At 47.3% G+C, this 14680-nt stretch overlaps 2 protein-coding genes across 8 annotated transcripts in view; one reads left to right on the forward strand and one right to left on the reverse strand.

The window, feature by feature from the left end:
- The first annotated feature begins 683 nt into the window (after positions 1 to 683).
- Positions 684 to 12567, forward strand: HEBP2 (heme binding protein 2). 2 transcript variants are annotated; one of them, XR_013814015.1, is made up of 5 exons: positions 684 to 1116; positions 1708 to 1843; positions 2637 to 2817; positions 6611 to 11138; positions 11218 to 12567. XR_013814015.1 is itself a non-coding variant. In XM_079781115.1 (4 exons), exons 1-4 carry the CDS (start codon positions 1015 to 1017, stop codon positions 6807 to 6809), a joined length of 618 nt encoding a protein of 205 aa, XP_079637241.1. In that variant the 5' UTR covers positions 684 to 1014; the 3' UTR covers positions 6810 to 12567. The 2 variants fall into 2 exon arrangements, 1 of the variants encoding a protein (XP_079637241.1); XM_079781115.1 differs by having other exon boundaries at positions 6611 to 12567.
- The window catches only part of NHSL1 (NHS like 1), a 203063-nt gene continuing 200039 nt past the window's right edge, over positions 11657 to 14680 (reverse strand). For all 6 annotated transcript variants that reach the window (XM_079781099.1, XM_079781101.1, XM_079781102.1 and 3 more), the window contains one exon: positions 11657 to 13589. In XM_079781099.1, coding sequence (XP_079637225.1) covers positions 12893 to 13589 — 697 coding nt within the window. In that variant the 3' untranslated portion in view covers positions 11657 to 12892. The remainder of the gene's footprint in view (positions 13590 to 14680) is intronic.

Here is a 14680-nt window from a genome sequence, read left to right on the forward strand (position 1 = left end):
GATATACTAAACACCATTAAACACCATTAAATGCACTTTAAATGGGTGAACTACATGATATGTGAAATTATATCTCAATAAATCTCTTAGAAAAAATAAAGAGTAAATACAGCCAAGAAATTTAAAACGCACTCGAGTCTCGCCCATGTCCCCACCCTTTCTCTTCCTCCCCTCAATCATCTTCCCTTCCTCTTCTACTGCCCTCGCCCCAGCCTGTTAGACTTGGTGGGGTGACTCAGGGGTTCGGGCGTCCTTGGAGGGGTGAGGCCAGAAAAGAGGACAGCTCAAGGTTCCCTCCAAGCAGGACTGTGGTCCATCTGCCTCCTCCAGGGACGGGCACGAGGCCACCTTCTGGGTGTGAGGCACTAATCCCTGGCTGGGCCCTGAGCCAAACCTGGCTTGGAGTTCTCTGCCCACCGGAGGAGAGCCAGCAAGGACAGCCGAGTTCAGGGTCGCCAGTGCGTGCCCAGCTCCCACCAGGAGAAGAGACGCCCTCCTGCCTGTCACTGGATGCACCCATGGGTGCAGGCTCTCGCTCACCCCCTCCCAGGAGGAGACCTGTCTGCAGAACCCGCTCCCAGTGCGGGCGGGGCCTTGGGAGAGATTCCCGAACCGGTTCCACCGGAAACCCCGCCAGCCCGCGGCCCGGTCCTTCTCCAGCCCCAGCCCCTCTGGCTCCCCAGCGCACACCTCCGCCTGCCTGTTCCTTAAAACCCACGGGCGGCGGGCGGGAGGGCCGCCAAAGAACGCCCAACCCCAGCGGCCCTGCAGGCCGGGCCCCAGCCTCACCCTGCGGAAGGGGCCCAGCAGGGTGGGAGTCGGGTCCCTGGAGGTCACAGCGTCCCCTCCCGCCCCGGCGCGGCGGGGTGCGGAGGACTCGGGGACCGCACTGCGCGGCGGGAGGAGGGGCGCGCGGCCGCGGGGCCGGGCAGCGCCGGGCAGCGCGGGGCGGGGACTCGGGACCTCGGCGGCCCGCGCGGCGCTCACCAGCTCCTTCCCGGAGCGGCGCCGCCCATGGCCGAGGTGCTGGAGCCGGGGCCCGGGGCGGCCGAGGGCGCGGAGGCCCCGGCGGTGGAGACGCCGGGCTGGCAGGTCCCGGAGGACTCGGGCGCCCAGGTAGGAGCCTCCCGCGGCATTAAGGGTGCGGGCGGGTTTGGGGGGCCGGAGGGGGGGGCGGTCTTCGAGCTGATTTGTATAGTGAGGCTGGAGAGTCCCACATATTTAAGGGAAAAGTACAATTTTAACATGGTCTGAGCCCCTGAACAAACGGGAAAACTCTGTCGGGGAGCCACAGCCCAGGTGCTGGCCACGTCTCAATTCCTTTGCTTTGCGGCGCGGGGGGGGGGAGAAAGAATCAACTTGTCCCCCAGCCGAGGTGGGACCCTCCGGGCCGAGGGGCCCTTACGGACGCTGGTTCTTAACTCGAATTGGGCTGACTCCCCATCCCCATCCCCCGCCCCATCCCCATCCCCATCCCCATCCCCATCCCCCGCCCCGGCAGCCCGGTGTGCGGGGCCGAGAAAGCCCAGAACCGCAGGGTGGGAGCCGAGGGGGAGGGGCCCTGCCCGGCCCTAGGGAGCCGGACCCAGCGGCCCGACCCAAGGGGGCGCAGCCCCTCAACAGGACCCAAACCCAGGCCCCGGCGCTGTAGCCCCTGGCGTCCTGCCTTTTTAGCATGGCTTCCTCCAGCTTTCTGTTCCATGTTAGCCCGAAAGCTACGAGACCCGACACTATGGACCAGCCAAGTGGGTCAGCACCTCCGTGGAGTCGATGGACTGGGATTCTGCCATCCAGACCGGCTTTACCAGGCTGACCAGCTACGTTCAAGGCAAAAACGAGCAAGGTGAGGGCAGTCTTCCTTGTCATTGTACATGGTGGTTGAGTCCCCTGGCTTGTTCTTGAGTTTTAGCTTCTGAAAGCAGTACAATTTAGGATAGAAAAATAACCAGGTCAACAGAGACTTACTGTTTTTTCAGCCTCTCATCCTTGACTGTGTTCCTCTGGATGAGCTGGGCCTGTGGCACTAGTGCTAAGTCCCTTTTATGGCTGATGCTGGACCGGTGGGTGAGGGACATCAGGAGGCAGGTCAGAAGGAGGAACACAAGACCCAGAGTCTCAAGACTGAGCTTGTGGTTCTGGCTCTGAGGCTGTTTATATCCCACCAGGTCACTTGGCCAATGGGGCTTCAGCTTCCGAATTGTAAAAATAAAGAATGACTGGACGATGTGATCTCTCATCTTCCCTGCTATCCCTAAACCTTTAGACGGTAGTAACCAAAACTACTAATAGTACAGAAAGCGCTTAATGTGGGCAGTGGATAATTGAGTCACTTTGGTCTTACTTTTTAACGATGGGAATCATCTTAAAGGTAAATACAGGGTGGGGCAAAAGTAAGATGGCAGGTGTTTGCATGGAAAATAATACAATAATTAATAAATAATGCAAGAATCAACTCTGTTTTGCACACTCACAACGGTAACACTGCTTTTGCCTCTCCCTGTATTTATGCCAATAGCATAAAGTAAATCAAGACACTCAGACCACAAAACAATAGGTGAAGTTTAAAAAGTAGTGATAAATTCCCTGCATTTGCTTTCACGATCTCCTTTGTGTTTAAATATCTTTTTATGGCACAGAGATGAAAATGAAGATGACAGCGCCAGTGATGAGCTACGTGGAGCCGGGCCCAGGTCCTTTCAGCGAGTCTACCATTACCGTTTCCCTGTATGTCCCCTCCGAGCAGCAATCTGATCCGCCCAGGCCCTCAGAGTCGGATGTCTTCATTGAAGACAGAGCCGCTATGACTGTGTTTGTGCGGTAAGTGGTAGGTAATTTATAGCCCTGCTGGCTGCTGGGTTCACCGTCCTGCACTCTGTTTAGCTCTGATGCAATTTCAGGAGGCTTTTCACCCTTCCACACAAAGACAGTCTAATGCATTTTTACGGCGTTTTCCCTCTGGCTTATTTTATATAGGTTACCAAGGGTCTGTTGCAAAATCTAATCAATTCAGTTAATGCAGAGTCTGTTGCATACCTTCCACAAATAAGACGCAATGCAAATTATCTCCCCCACCCCCAAAAGCATAAGCTTACCGGCCATCTAGTTAAGCCTGAACAAAAATACCTTAACTCCCAACTTCTGGGTCCTGATAACCCCAAACTATTTCCTTTTGTTCCCCAGCACAAGGGATGGCTGCTGCCTCCTGAGGTTATTCCCTCTGCTAGTTTATGGGTGGGTTCGTTTTTACTTTTTCAGACTTCTAATACCTGTGGCACTCATGTCTTATATTAAATTCTCTGTTGAAATTTTATCACAGTACATGATAATAGTCTCATTTTGGAGTCCCTGTCTCTCCCTCCTTTTACCACCAACCTGTTACAGGAATCTGTGTCTCTGCTTCCTCACCTCCCACGTACACCTCAAATCACCACCGTCTGCTGCAGCCCACACCATCTCCATGGAACTGCTCTTGCCACCTTCCACAGTGCACCTGCGTTTGTTACGTAACAGTCCCTTCCCAGGGTTCTCTGCAGCCTTTGCGTGCTGACCAGTCTGTTCCCTGATACTTGTCCATCCTATAACTCAGTGTTGCTCTATTGTCATTCCTCTCCTCCTCGTCCACTCCTCACCCCAAGAATCACTGTTGATGCTTGTTATTGATGCTCATGTCATAGCAGGCTTGCTCTGGGTGATCTATTCACAACGCCTCAAATACCTGTGTCTAATGGCTCTCAAGTTTAATGTCTCCAGCCCGAGTTCCCTACTTGTTGGACATTTCCATGTGGGATAGGAGTGGGGCTCAAACTGAACAGCTCTAAAAACAAGCCTTTCCCCAATTCCCAACTTGCGTGGGCAGTGATCTTACAGTGCCTGTGTGAGTCAAGGGCCTCCGCATCCTGACAGCCTCCCCAGCAAGGACCTCCATGGCCATCACCCTCTTCCCTGACAACTGGTCTCCCGATCTGGCCCCTTCCCCTCAGAAAGGATTGTGGTTCTGCTCCCCTCTGTCCTTCCTCATTGTTACTTCCTCAGTCTTCCTCTTACGGGGGCTACACCTCAGTCATACTTTGCTGAGCACAGTGCCTGACAAGGTAGATACTCCCATGTCTACTGAGCTCAGATCTTGACTATTTCACTTCAGTAGCCTCCCAGCTCCTCTCTCTGCCCACCGGCCTCTTCCTCTCTTGCCCCACACTGGAACTCCTGCTTTTCTTATAACAACGGCAACAAAAGCTCCAACCTGTTACTCCATTCAAAAGTCTTTGTTGGTTTCTTCTTGCTTCAGGGTGAAATTTGAGTTGTTCAGTCACATTGCACACAGTGCCTCTTATAATGTGTCCTGACCCTGTCTCCCCTGACGCTTTGTGTTCCACTGACGTTCCCACTCTTCCCTGAGCAGGCAATGTTCTTCCACATCTCTTTACCTTTGACATCAGCCAAGTTCCTAGACTTCCTTTGCCCAAATCTCTGCATTTGGAAACTGTGTATAATCATAAAGCACCTACCTAATTCATAGGGTTGCCATGATTAAACAAGTGAATGTACATAAAATACTTAGAACATGGCATGACTTCTAGTTCTAGCTTCCTCTTTCTTCTCTTTCTGGAGAGCCCACGGCCATCCTCTAGGACTTAGAATGGCACCTCGGCTGTGATAACTTACTCTGTCCATATCCTTCAGCTCCAAGCAAGGCAGGTGTGTGGGGGGAGGCTTGGTGTGTTTGTTTATGGAATAGAGCATGGATAGGTCATTGTAGAACAATATGTATTCAGAGAAGAGAAGGTGATTTCTAATTAGGGGCTTCAAGATTTGATTTCACGGAAGAAGTAGGACCTGAAAACAAATTTCCTGTAGGTAGAACATACCAAGAGTTGGCTATTATTAAAGAAAATAACAATGTAAAAGACAAACTATTTCTTAACACGTGGTTCAGAATTATTATCAGTTAACATGCTGAAAATTATAAAACAGTTTTATCAATTTACCTTCAGTGTTTTATATACAGGTGTGCACATAGATTCCTACATTTATTCAACAAGGATTTAAAGGAGACTGCACGCCAGGAATGATTCTAGGTGCCTGACATTGTTGAGTAAAATAGACATGGTTTGGTTTGTACCCTTGAGAGCTTACATCTTATCTGAAGAAGGGTAGGACTGATCCTTTCCTTTGGCACACTGATAATAAAACTTATGCTAGAGAAGGCGTATTAGGAACATATTCCCTGTGTTTCCTATTCTTAACCTTCAAAATCAAATTCATCATGTTGACATGTCAGCAACTCAGCTAAATCTGTGTCCTGTCATGATTTAATCTCAGGATATTTTTGCTTCTATACTTTAAAATCTATGCTTTAAATTTTATTATTTTTCCCCACTTTAAAAAAAATTCTTTTTTAACAAATATGCTTTTATTGATTTTAGAGAAAGAGAGAGTGAGAGGGAGAGAAACAATTGGTTGGCTGCCTCCTACACACACACACACACACACACACACACACACACACACACACCCCATCCCCTTACAGGGGATTGAGCCCCATACCCCATTTATGTGCCCTGACCTGGAATTGAACAGGCCACCTCTCAGTGCACAGGATGGCACCCAACCAACTGAGCCACACTGGCCAGAGCTTTTTCCTCACTTTCCCAGCTCTTGTTTTTCTTTTTAATTTAAATACTTTGGCTGTCTGTTCTTTCCCATCCCAAACCTCCCATGTATCTCACTCAGATCTGACCAAGTTACCTTTCTGCTTAACGTCCTTTTAAGAATAATCTCCAAAGGTCTTAGGATGATGATATACAAGGTTCTTCCTTCCGGCTGAGCCACACCTTCCTGAGCCCACACGCTGTGCCTCACTGTGAAAACACTTTGCAGTTCGGGACTTCTGTTCTTTTTCGTATCCCTCCCTCCCCTTTCTCTGCCCAGCAAAACACCCTACCTTCCAGACCCAACTCAGTTCACAGCCCTGATCTTGATTTAATCATGTACTCAGTGTCCCTAAGCACTTTGGTCCTGTCTCTGTTAAATCTCTTCTCAAGCTATAGAGAGGGAGCTACCAAAATGTTTGTCTCTTGCTTCAGACTGTAAGTTAACGGGGTCAAAACTACATTATATTCATCCATCAGTTAGTGCCTGTCCTTTGCCCAAGGAGAGGAAGAAAGGCAAAATGTTCTAGAGAAAACTGCAAGTCTGGAAGGGAGGCTTCTAAGTGGCTTTCAGTGGGGTCCTCCGGCCAGCAGCAGCATTAGGAGCTAGTTAGAAACCGTACAGACTCTCAGGCCTCCTCCCAGACCTCCTGAATCTGCATGTTAGCAAGATTTGTGTGCACATTAAAGTTTGAGAAGCAGAGTTAGATGGGAAGTGTGAATTCCAAATCTACCTGCCAGCGGATGGCCCGGATCCCTCCTCCTGGTTCTCCTTCCTCTGTGTGCGGAGATGACACTGAGACCGGGAACTAGAGGAAGGGATTGCTGGGTTCAGGGGCTGGGCAGGTGGAGCGTTGAAACTCGGCTTTATCCAACTTCATTATATCTGCTCCTGCTTTTCTTTTCAGACTGACAGCGTCGGTACTAAAACCATTCATGGTTATTTACGTTCTCCTTTGTAGGTCTTTCGATGGATTCTCTAGCGCCCAAAAGAATCAAGAACAACTTTTGACATTAGCAAGCGTTTTGAGGGAAGAAGGAAAAGTTTTCGATGAAAAGGTTTACTACACTGCAGGCTACAACAGTCCTTTCAATTTGCTTAATAGGAATAATGAAGTGTGGTTGATTCAGAAAAATGAACCCTCCAAAGAAAATGAGTGAGAAAATGAAAAGAAATAGCATTGCCAGGGGCTGAACTTTAATATAGACATCAACACACCTAGAAGTAAAATGTGTGTCTAGTATCTTCTCCTTGAGAGTACACATATGACTTGAGCCTATTTCCAATGTGCCTTTTTAATGCTTGAAGCTTTATCAGGATACACAGATAATAGGGGACAACATTCTATGAACATGGAAATTGTCATAGTCCTGGTGGTCCCTAGTTCTATGAGGCTCCAGGGAAATGTCATGCTACTCCCCCTTCTTCTCTGTATCATAATCATGTTGCTTTTTCCTATTGGATTCGTGTCAATTGGATGTTATCCCCTCCAGATAGTAGCAATAAAAATGTTAAAGATTTACCTTGTGTGGCACTACTGGACTGTCCAGCGTAGAGAGGTGAAGTTAGGGTTGGACACAAAGAATTAAACTGTCTTTTGCAGCTGCTGTTACCTTCTGTTGATTCCTCCTCCCCATCTGCCCAAACTCACACAGTACCCAAAAGTTTTGATAATATTTTGTGGCAAAGATTAAATTTATAAAATTAGGAACTTCCTATCCAATTTTGATATTAAGTAAAGGTATGTTTTTTTCTGAACAAATGTATACAAACATATAATTTTAAAATTCACTTTAATTTTTAAGTGATTTCATGTCATCTTTCTGGAGGTCATATAAAAGTGACTAATAAAAGAGTGGGATGCTCCAAAATCAAGGAGGTTAACATTGTCACCTGTGTTGGAAACTGCTTGTCCTGGGAAGATGTCACATTCAGGTGCCTAGAAGCCTGTCGGGGGGATAGGGCATTAGCTTTGCTGTGGGCTCCTGGAGGATGACCGTGGCAAGCTGGACCTCAGTAACTTCCAATAATTAGAGCTGCCCATGAATGACACTTGTTCCATTTCCCAGCACTGGGTGGTTTAAGTGGGGACCACATGATCTTTTACATAGGAGACCTGAGTATCCAATGGATGGGAGGGTGAGGCCAGAGGATGCTTAAGGTCCCTTCAACCCCAACATTATATACTATTTCTTAAAATTGATCTCCCTAACCTGGATACAATCAACTAACATACCTACAGTTAGCTATGGGTTGTCTTCTAGGTGTATCATCCCAAGTGCTTTACCTGAATTACCAAATTCAATGCTGTGTGCCACATTGCATCATCTCTATTTTACCGGTGAGGACACTGAGGCACAGATGTTAGGTCACATGCCTCAGATGAAACTAAGGATAGAGGCTGATTGGAGCCCAGGCAGCCAACTCCTCGGTCCATGCTGTTAACCACTATGCCCCACTGGCAGGTAGCAGTCAAGAGTGGGCTAGGACCATCTGGATGTGTTCTTGCATATCACATGCATAATCTTATGATGATAACTTCAGACATACATTTTAGACTAATTTTTGATAGAAAACAAGCTGGATTTCTGGTTCTGGAATTATTATGGGTATTAATTTTAAAATCCCAGGCAATTATTTTCCAAAGGTAATGTGTTTACACTGACAATTGATTCTTTGCATGTTTATGCTTGCCAAAAAGACACAAAAATTCTTTTTTAGCTCATTTACCATCCCCAACTAGAGACTACCTTCCAGCCCTCCTGACGAATGTCCACAATACCAGCCTCTATTGGTAAGAGGTAACTATTTCTAACACTTCCCCTACAGTCTTATATAAAATAGGCATCTCTTATGCAATAAATATCACTTTAAATAAGAGAAGCATATTTCTGGTCACTCAGATATTGTTGGAATCTGAAACATGTTCAATAAAAAAGCAATTTCATACTATTGAAATCCAGGTATCCCATTTTCCCTTCCTCCCCCATAATGCATAAAGCAAAACATTTTCCAGCCCTGATCAATCCGAGAGTAATTTTCATGGCAGTGAGTCAGTTATTGTAATGATGTATGTAGGTGGCATGATTACAAGGTATCCCTTATGTCAACTTTTGAGATTTTTATTCTCGTATCTGTAGGAAATTCATGTCTAGACTTTTTCTTAAGCTAAACCTTGCACCTCACTGACCACAGCCCACCAATGGAACGTGTAGCTTGTAAACAAGGCTAAGAACCAAGCCAAGTTACATCATTCCCTTCTTAAAAACCTTTGTTATTCCCCAGTACTACAAAACAAAATCCTAATTTTTTTAAATGACATCCTAGGCCCTCTACATTCTTACTCCAGGTGACCATTCCAGTATCACGCCCCACTCTGTTTTACTTGAGACTTCTTTTAGCTACATGGCTTCCTCTAAACACTTTGGCTCTGTGTCCTTGCTCAGGTTATTTCTTCAGTCTGGAATGACTTCCTTCTGCCAACTCCCTGTGCTTGGTGAGATCCTCCTCATCTGTGCAGTCTTACCTCAGGTTCACCACAGCCAATGCCTTGCCCACCCCCCTAGTCAGAAGCCGTGACATCTTCCTCTGAGAACCATCTCTCTCTCCTGCAAAGTCAGTGAAAAATACTTACCCGGTGAGCCTGGAGGTGGACAGCCCAAGGTGTTCTCACTGGACCAGGCTCCTCTGCCTTCCACACCCTGTGGCTTCCGTCCTTATTGGAGCTTCAGAGTTTGCAAGAGCACGGTTCCTCCTCCAGCTTCCGACCGTTCTAGGGAGAGGAGGGGGAAGGAAGCCACAACAGGAATGGCACCTGCATGAGGAAAGCAACTTCCCAGACAACAGTGGGGGCGAGGGGGGCGGTGTTCCAGGTGGGCGCACTGCCAGCCTGAACCAATTCCACCTGTTTTGTTGGTAAGAGAATGCGTGCCGGCTGGGGTCCCGGCAGGATTTGCCCTGAATGTTCTTCCCTTTCCTCTACTCCCTCACCGATCTGTTTTACAGGATAGTCCATTGTTGATGCCTCTCTTCCCTAGGTTTGAAGTTCCTTAGTGATATCTCATCCACATTTTTCTATCTTAGAACTCCCTCATCCTCATCTAGGACATGAGATGTATTTAATAAAGGGCTTTTTTTTTTTCATTGCTGAACACACAACTACAGATTTGCTCTAGTCTTGGTTCTGTAAATAAAGGTGAACCTGTGTGGAAGGTAGTTTAAAACAACTCACTGAAAGAAACTGAATTATAGTAACTGAATAGCTTATTACAGAAAAAGAGACCTCAAAAGTCAGGTCCATGCTTTATCCAAAACTGGCCACCCCCAACAATATCCTAATAGCTGCCAAAGTAAAGTATCCTGCCCTGCTCATTTCATGACAGAACCGCAGCAATACACATAATTATTCATATTCACTTAATGGACAGAAAACACATTCAGACCAAATAAAGCCAATCCCCAGCTTCACCTGTCCTCCCAGGAGGCCACCAGAGCTGGGTGTGGTGGTGGGTGGAGAGTAAGAGAGATACAGAAACACCACCTTTCTTTCTTGTCATTGTGGTCCTCCACAAACATAGAGACTCATCCACACACGAGAAGCAATGGCTTCAATCAATATTCTTCAGAAACAGGAGGGCAGAAATCAGGCCCAAGTTGAGGCTGCTTCCAACGGACAATCCAAATAGGTATTGGTTTCTCTCCCAACTTTTAGAAAAACTAGAGTGGAAATCATTTAGGCCTGGGGCTTCCGTCTATGACTACCTGGCACTTAAGGTCTCAGGGGAGAAGGAAGGGTCCAGTCTACCCTCACTGAGTGTTTAAGTATGATCTGCTCAGTTAACTGTGGCTGGCCCCGAGGAATACAGCAGTAAAACTAAAGATGCCGTATGGTTCAGGAAGGAATGCTTGTTTCCCTGTATGCCATCCATCTCTCCACATCACATCATCTGAACTATCAGTCAATACACTATTTGCATTTTATTCCGAAGTCCCTGGCACATCGTTTAGAGTTGTTTTCCCGGATGTCCTTTGAGATGGCACCATCCAGAGTCTGGGATGTTCCAACTCCTCTCTGTTGGGTCCCACCTCCCACGGGCACCGTCTGGTCTTCACTGCTCTCCCGTTTGCATCCAGCAAAGCACTCAGCAGCTCTGCACTTTATTCAAAAACCCATGTACTCACAAAAAGAAATAATGTCCAAATATTTCCTTTGCAATTGTTTTATTCAAAGCAAATTTAAAAACCTAACATATTTTCCTTTAAAAATGGGGTTTTAAAAAAAGTTTTATAATTAGTGTTGATGTTGCTTATCTTACCCTCAACATATATGATTTGTATATTAAGTTAAAGTTCTCTGATAGCCATGTACATTCTAATCTTTTCTAGGTATCTATGAGATTTCATATCCAAAAGCCAACACTACTTTTCTAAAATTAAGAAGAAAAAAAAAAGTCCTTGTTCCCAAATGTACTAGACAATTGCTCCAACAGGTAAAAAATCCTTTGCTTTTGGCCAAATGTCGGGTCTTGATTTCTATTGTGTGAAACGAAGTGTTTTGTTTTTTTTCAGAGAATGGAAGGAGCCTTAATTCTTTAGGGTTGGTTTTTTGATTTGTTTTTGTCTCGAAGATGTGTCTAAAGTGGGTATCTGAACCTTATGATGATTTGGCCTGTGCGGTCCAACTTTGAAATGATATGTTCACATCAGTGAAGATGACATTAGGCAGCTGTCTTGTATGTAATCTAAGCATCTCAGCACTGCCACCTTAGGTCCCTCTAATGAAGAAGACAAGACTTTGACTTTATTTCACCAACAAATCAAGTACATGGCAGTCGGGAGGGCATGGGGGGGGGGGGGGGGCGGGTCACAAGAACATGACATAAAAATAAATACTTTACACACGTTTTCCCATGTCTAAAAGTGTTAAATTCTAACTAAAGAAGATTGGAAGGCAATTACCTAACTCAATTATTTATAAAAAATATAAAAAAACACACAAACCACGTGATGCAAAAAAAAATCTTTTTAATCTAAAAACTCATTTCCCAGGGCTAATTCATTGCCAAGCCCTACCAATTTTTATCAGTTTATTAGACTAACAAGAGCTATTCAGCATTTTCGTCAAAGTAAGATAATATATAATAGATTTCGATAAACCTTTCTCAGTGAGGATATGGTACTGCAGGCAGTTCAAGGAAAAAATAGCCATAACTTTTTCTTTGGTGTAACCAAAAGGATATCCAAAAGTTAGCAAACGTTGACGTTTCAAGTGATAAGAAATCGCCGAATGGAAGTTTAAACTCTGGTAAAAAACAGGTGTACAAGGAAAAGCTCCACCCACAGTTCTGTAGTGCAAGTTTTCAAATTTCATTCTGAAAAATAAGTTTATTTCATAAGCAGGAAACAAATTGCAGCAGTGTATCACTCGCTCCTCTGCCTTCTCTCACCCTCTCTGCATGTGCACACCCTCATTTCAGTTCTCGAAGGTCCTCGCGAGAAAGGAGGAAATTCATTTAAAAATCACCCACGTTTCTAAAAATCGGGCTGAGAGTTGTGTCTGTGGCTGCACGGCAGCAGGCTCCGACTACAGCGTTTCCACTCCCACGTGTTTGTCGTTTTTACAAAAAAGAAACAAAGCCTTTTTTCCCCCCAGAAAAAAGTACCTGAACCAATGAGTCACGTAGCCCTTTCCCCACCTTTCGGGTTAACCAGGACAGCACACCTGCGCGTATACCCCTGTGCTCTGTGCACTCAGAACCAGCAAGTCTACCACCTCGCTCTCGAAGAGGGGTCCTCTCCCTTCCGAACGCACTCATTTCCACAACCGACTCTCGAAGCAGCACCACCTAGTCCAGAAGCCTCCATTACTGTGTCTTTTTCCCCTCGTATATCTGTACATGCTGTCTGTGTGTCTGTGTATTTTTTTTAAACATAAAAAGTGTTCAAAATGCACACATACACACACCTATTCACACACACCCAACATTTAGCAAAAAAAAAAAAAAAAAAAATCTTCCCCAGGAAGCACTTTCAGAAGTTAAGCTTCTACTTGCTTTTCAGCCACAGGGCAAGTGCCCAGGGAGTCCTAAGTGACCCCCATCCACTGCAGGCATGGCAGCGCCCGGGTCCACAGCACACACACACAGGCGGGATCCCGGGGCAGACAGTGAAGGGTTCCTCGGGCTTCCTAGAGCGATGGGCTGTGCATCTCCCTCACGTCACCTGGGAGATTCCATTCTTGCCCCTAACTTGCTTCCCTCAGGAGACCCCCGCACTGTTCCGATGGGCCCCTGCCCTGGGCACTGGTTGTCCCATCTGCGGGGCCACACTGCAGGCTGCCCCCAACCATGTCATCCCCCACCAGTCCGTCCAGGGAACAGCCCCTTGCAGCGCCCAGGACACGGCGAGCCCTGGTGTCCACAGGCTCCGTGGCCTCCCCTTCCCCTTCTGAGATGACGGTCATGGGGCTGCTCTGGATCCGGTTCCGCAGGCTGTACCTGCTGCTGGCTGCGGAAGGTGGGGTTCGACTGCGGCCGTACCTGGGGCCGGAAAAGGACAGACTCCGAGGCATCAAGCCTTCGTTCCTGGCCCACTCCTCCTGGGCCCTTCTGTTCTTGCTCGGGGAACAGCTGGACGGGCTGTCGGGAGCGTCTGGCGCAGGCTCCGACCTTGACCTCTGGAACCTAGGGTCTGTGTTCTTGAGCATCTCGGCTGCGGACATGCGGGCACTGGTGTCTGACCGACTCCCCTTTTTCAGCAGCAGAGCTTTGAAGTTGTCACTGCTGGTGCTGCTCTTGCGGACACTTCTCTGAATGGATCCCACCTGCTTTGGGGAGGCCAGGCTGGGGGCAGCACCGGTGGGTGTCACTGGCGGGGAGGGAGAGTGGTTTCTGGTGTGATCGTCCTCTGAATCTTTACGGCCAAGGACTTTCCTCTTGGATCTGAGATTTAAAAACATGAAGATAAAGGCTAATTCCAAATGGGCCACTGGATGTCAGCCACAACCACCCTGCTTATCTGACCGCACATTCAGGTCACCATCTATGTAAACCTCCAAACACCCATACACAACAATAGTTCATTGTATTTACCATGTGTGCCCATGACCCAGCTATAATTATTAACTTACTAGAGGCCCGGTGCATGAAAATTTGTGCAGTGGGGGGAAGGATTGGGTGGCGGGGGAGGATCCCTCAGCCTGGCCTGCCTCCTCTCACAGTCCGGGAGCCCTCAGGGGATGTCCTACTGATGGCTTAGGCCCGCTCCCCGAGAAATCCTGACTGGATTTCATGGTGCTGGCAATGAAAAGGCCTAACAGATAAGCCAATTCCCAGAATACCCTATCCCCTCTACCGAGAAGGGCCCCCACCCAGGTTCTAGAAAAATTCTACAAGAGTTTGACATAAAACCAGTCTTCCTTGGCTCTTACTGGGCCATTTGTCAACTCCTAGAAGTCCAATGGTCCAGAAAACAAAAGCGAACCTCCCACACCATGTCCTGTTTCGTGACTCATGTTAGAGAACTTCTAGCTGATCAAGAAAATGGGGGGGGGGGGGGGGGCTGTGGGGAGAGTATGAGAGAGGAGGGGCCTTCAGGGAAAGTGAAATGTTTCCTGCCTCAGTCGCTAAGAACCTCCCTGTTCCATGTGTTTTCTGCTGAGAGTGAGTCAGAGACAATAAAGCCGACGAGCCAAGTGGCCCCTTGCTGGTCTTTTCATAACAACAACTCAGGGCGCCAGGAACCCTTTAGCCAAGTACAGGTGGACTTGCTTTAAGGACACATGGTACATCTGATGAATAAAGATGTGGGAGTATTTCCTTTTCTGCTATAAAATTCTAGAATATGCAGCAGGGAAAGGTTGAGAGGGTGCTATCTGTACACACAGATCAAGGGTTGAACATGAGCACTACCAACTTCTAGCTGTGTGACCTTGGACCATCACTCATCTATGCTGCACCTCGGCGTTCATACTTGTCAAATGGGGATGATGGTGTCAGCCTCACAGGTTTGTGAGGATTCAATGTGATAAAGA

The sequence above is a fragment of the Cnephaeus nilssonii genome (genome assembly GCF_951640355.1).
Source record: "Cnephaeus nilssonii genome assembly, chromosome: 9".
Taxonomy (NCBI): domain Eukaryota; kingdom Metazoa; phylum Chordata; class Mammalia; order Chiroptera; family Vespertilionidae; genus Cnephaeus; species Cnephaeus nilssonii.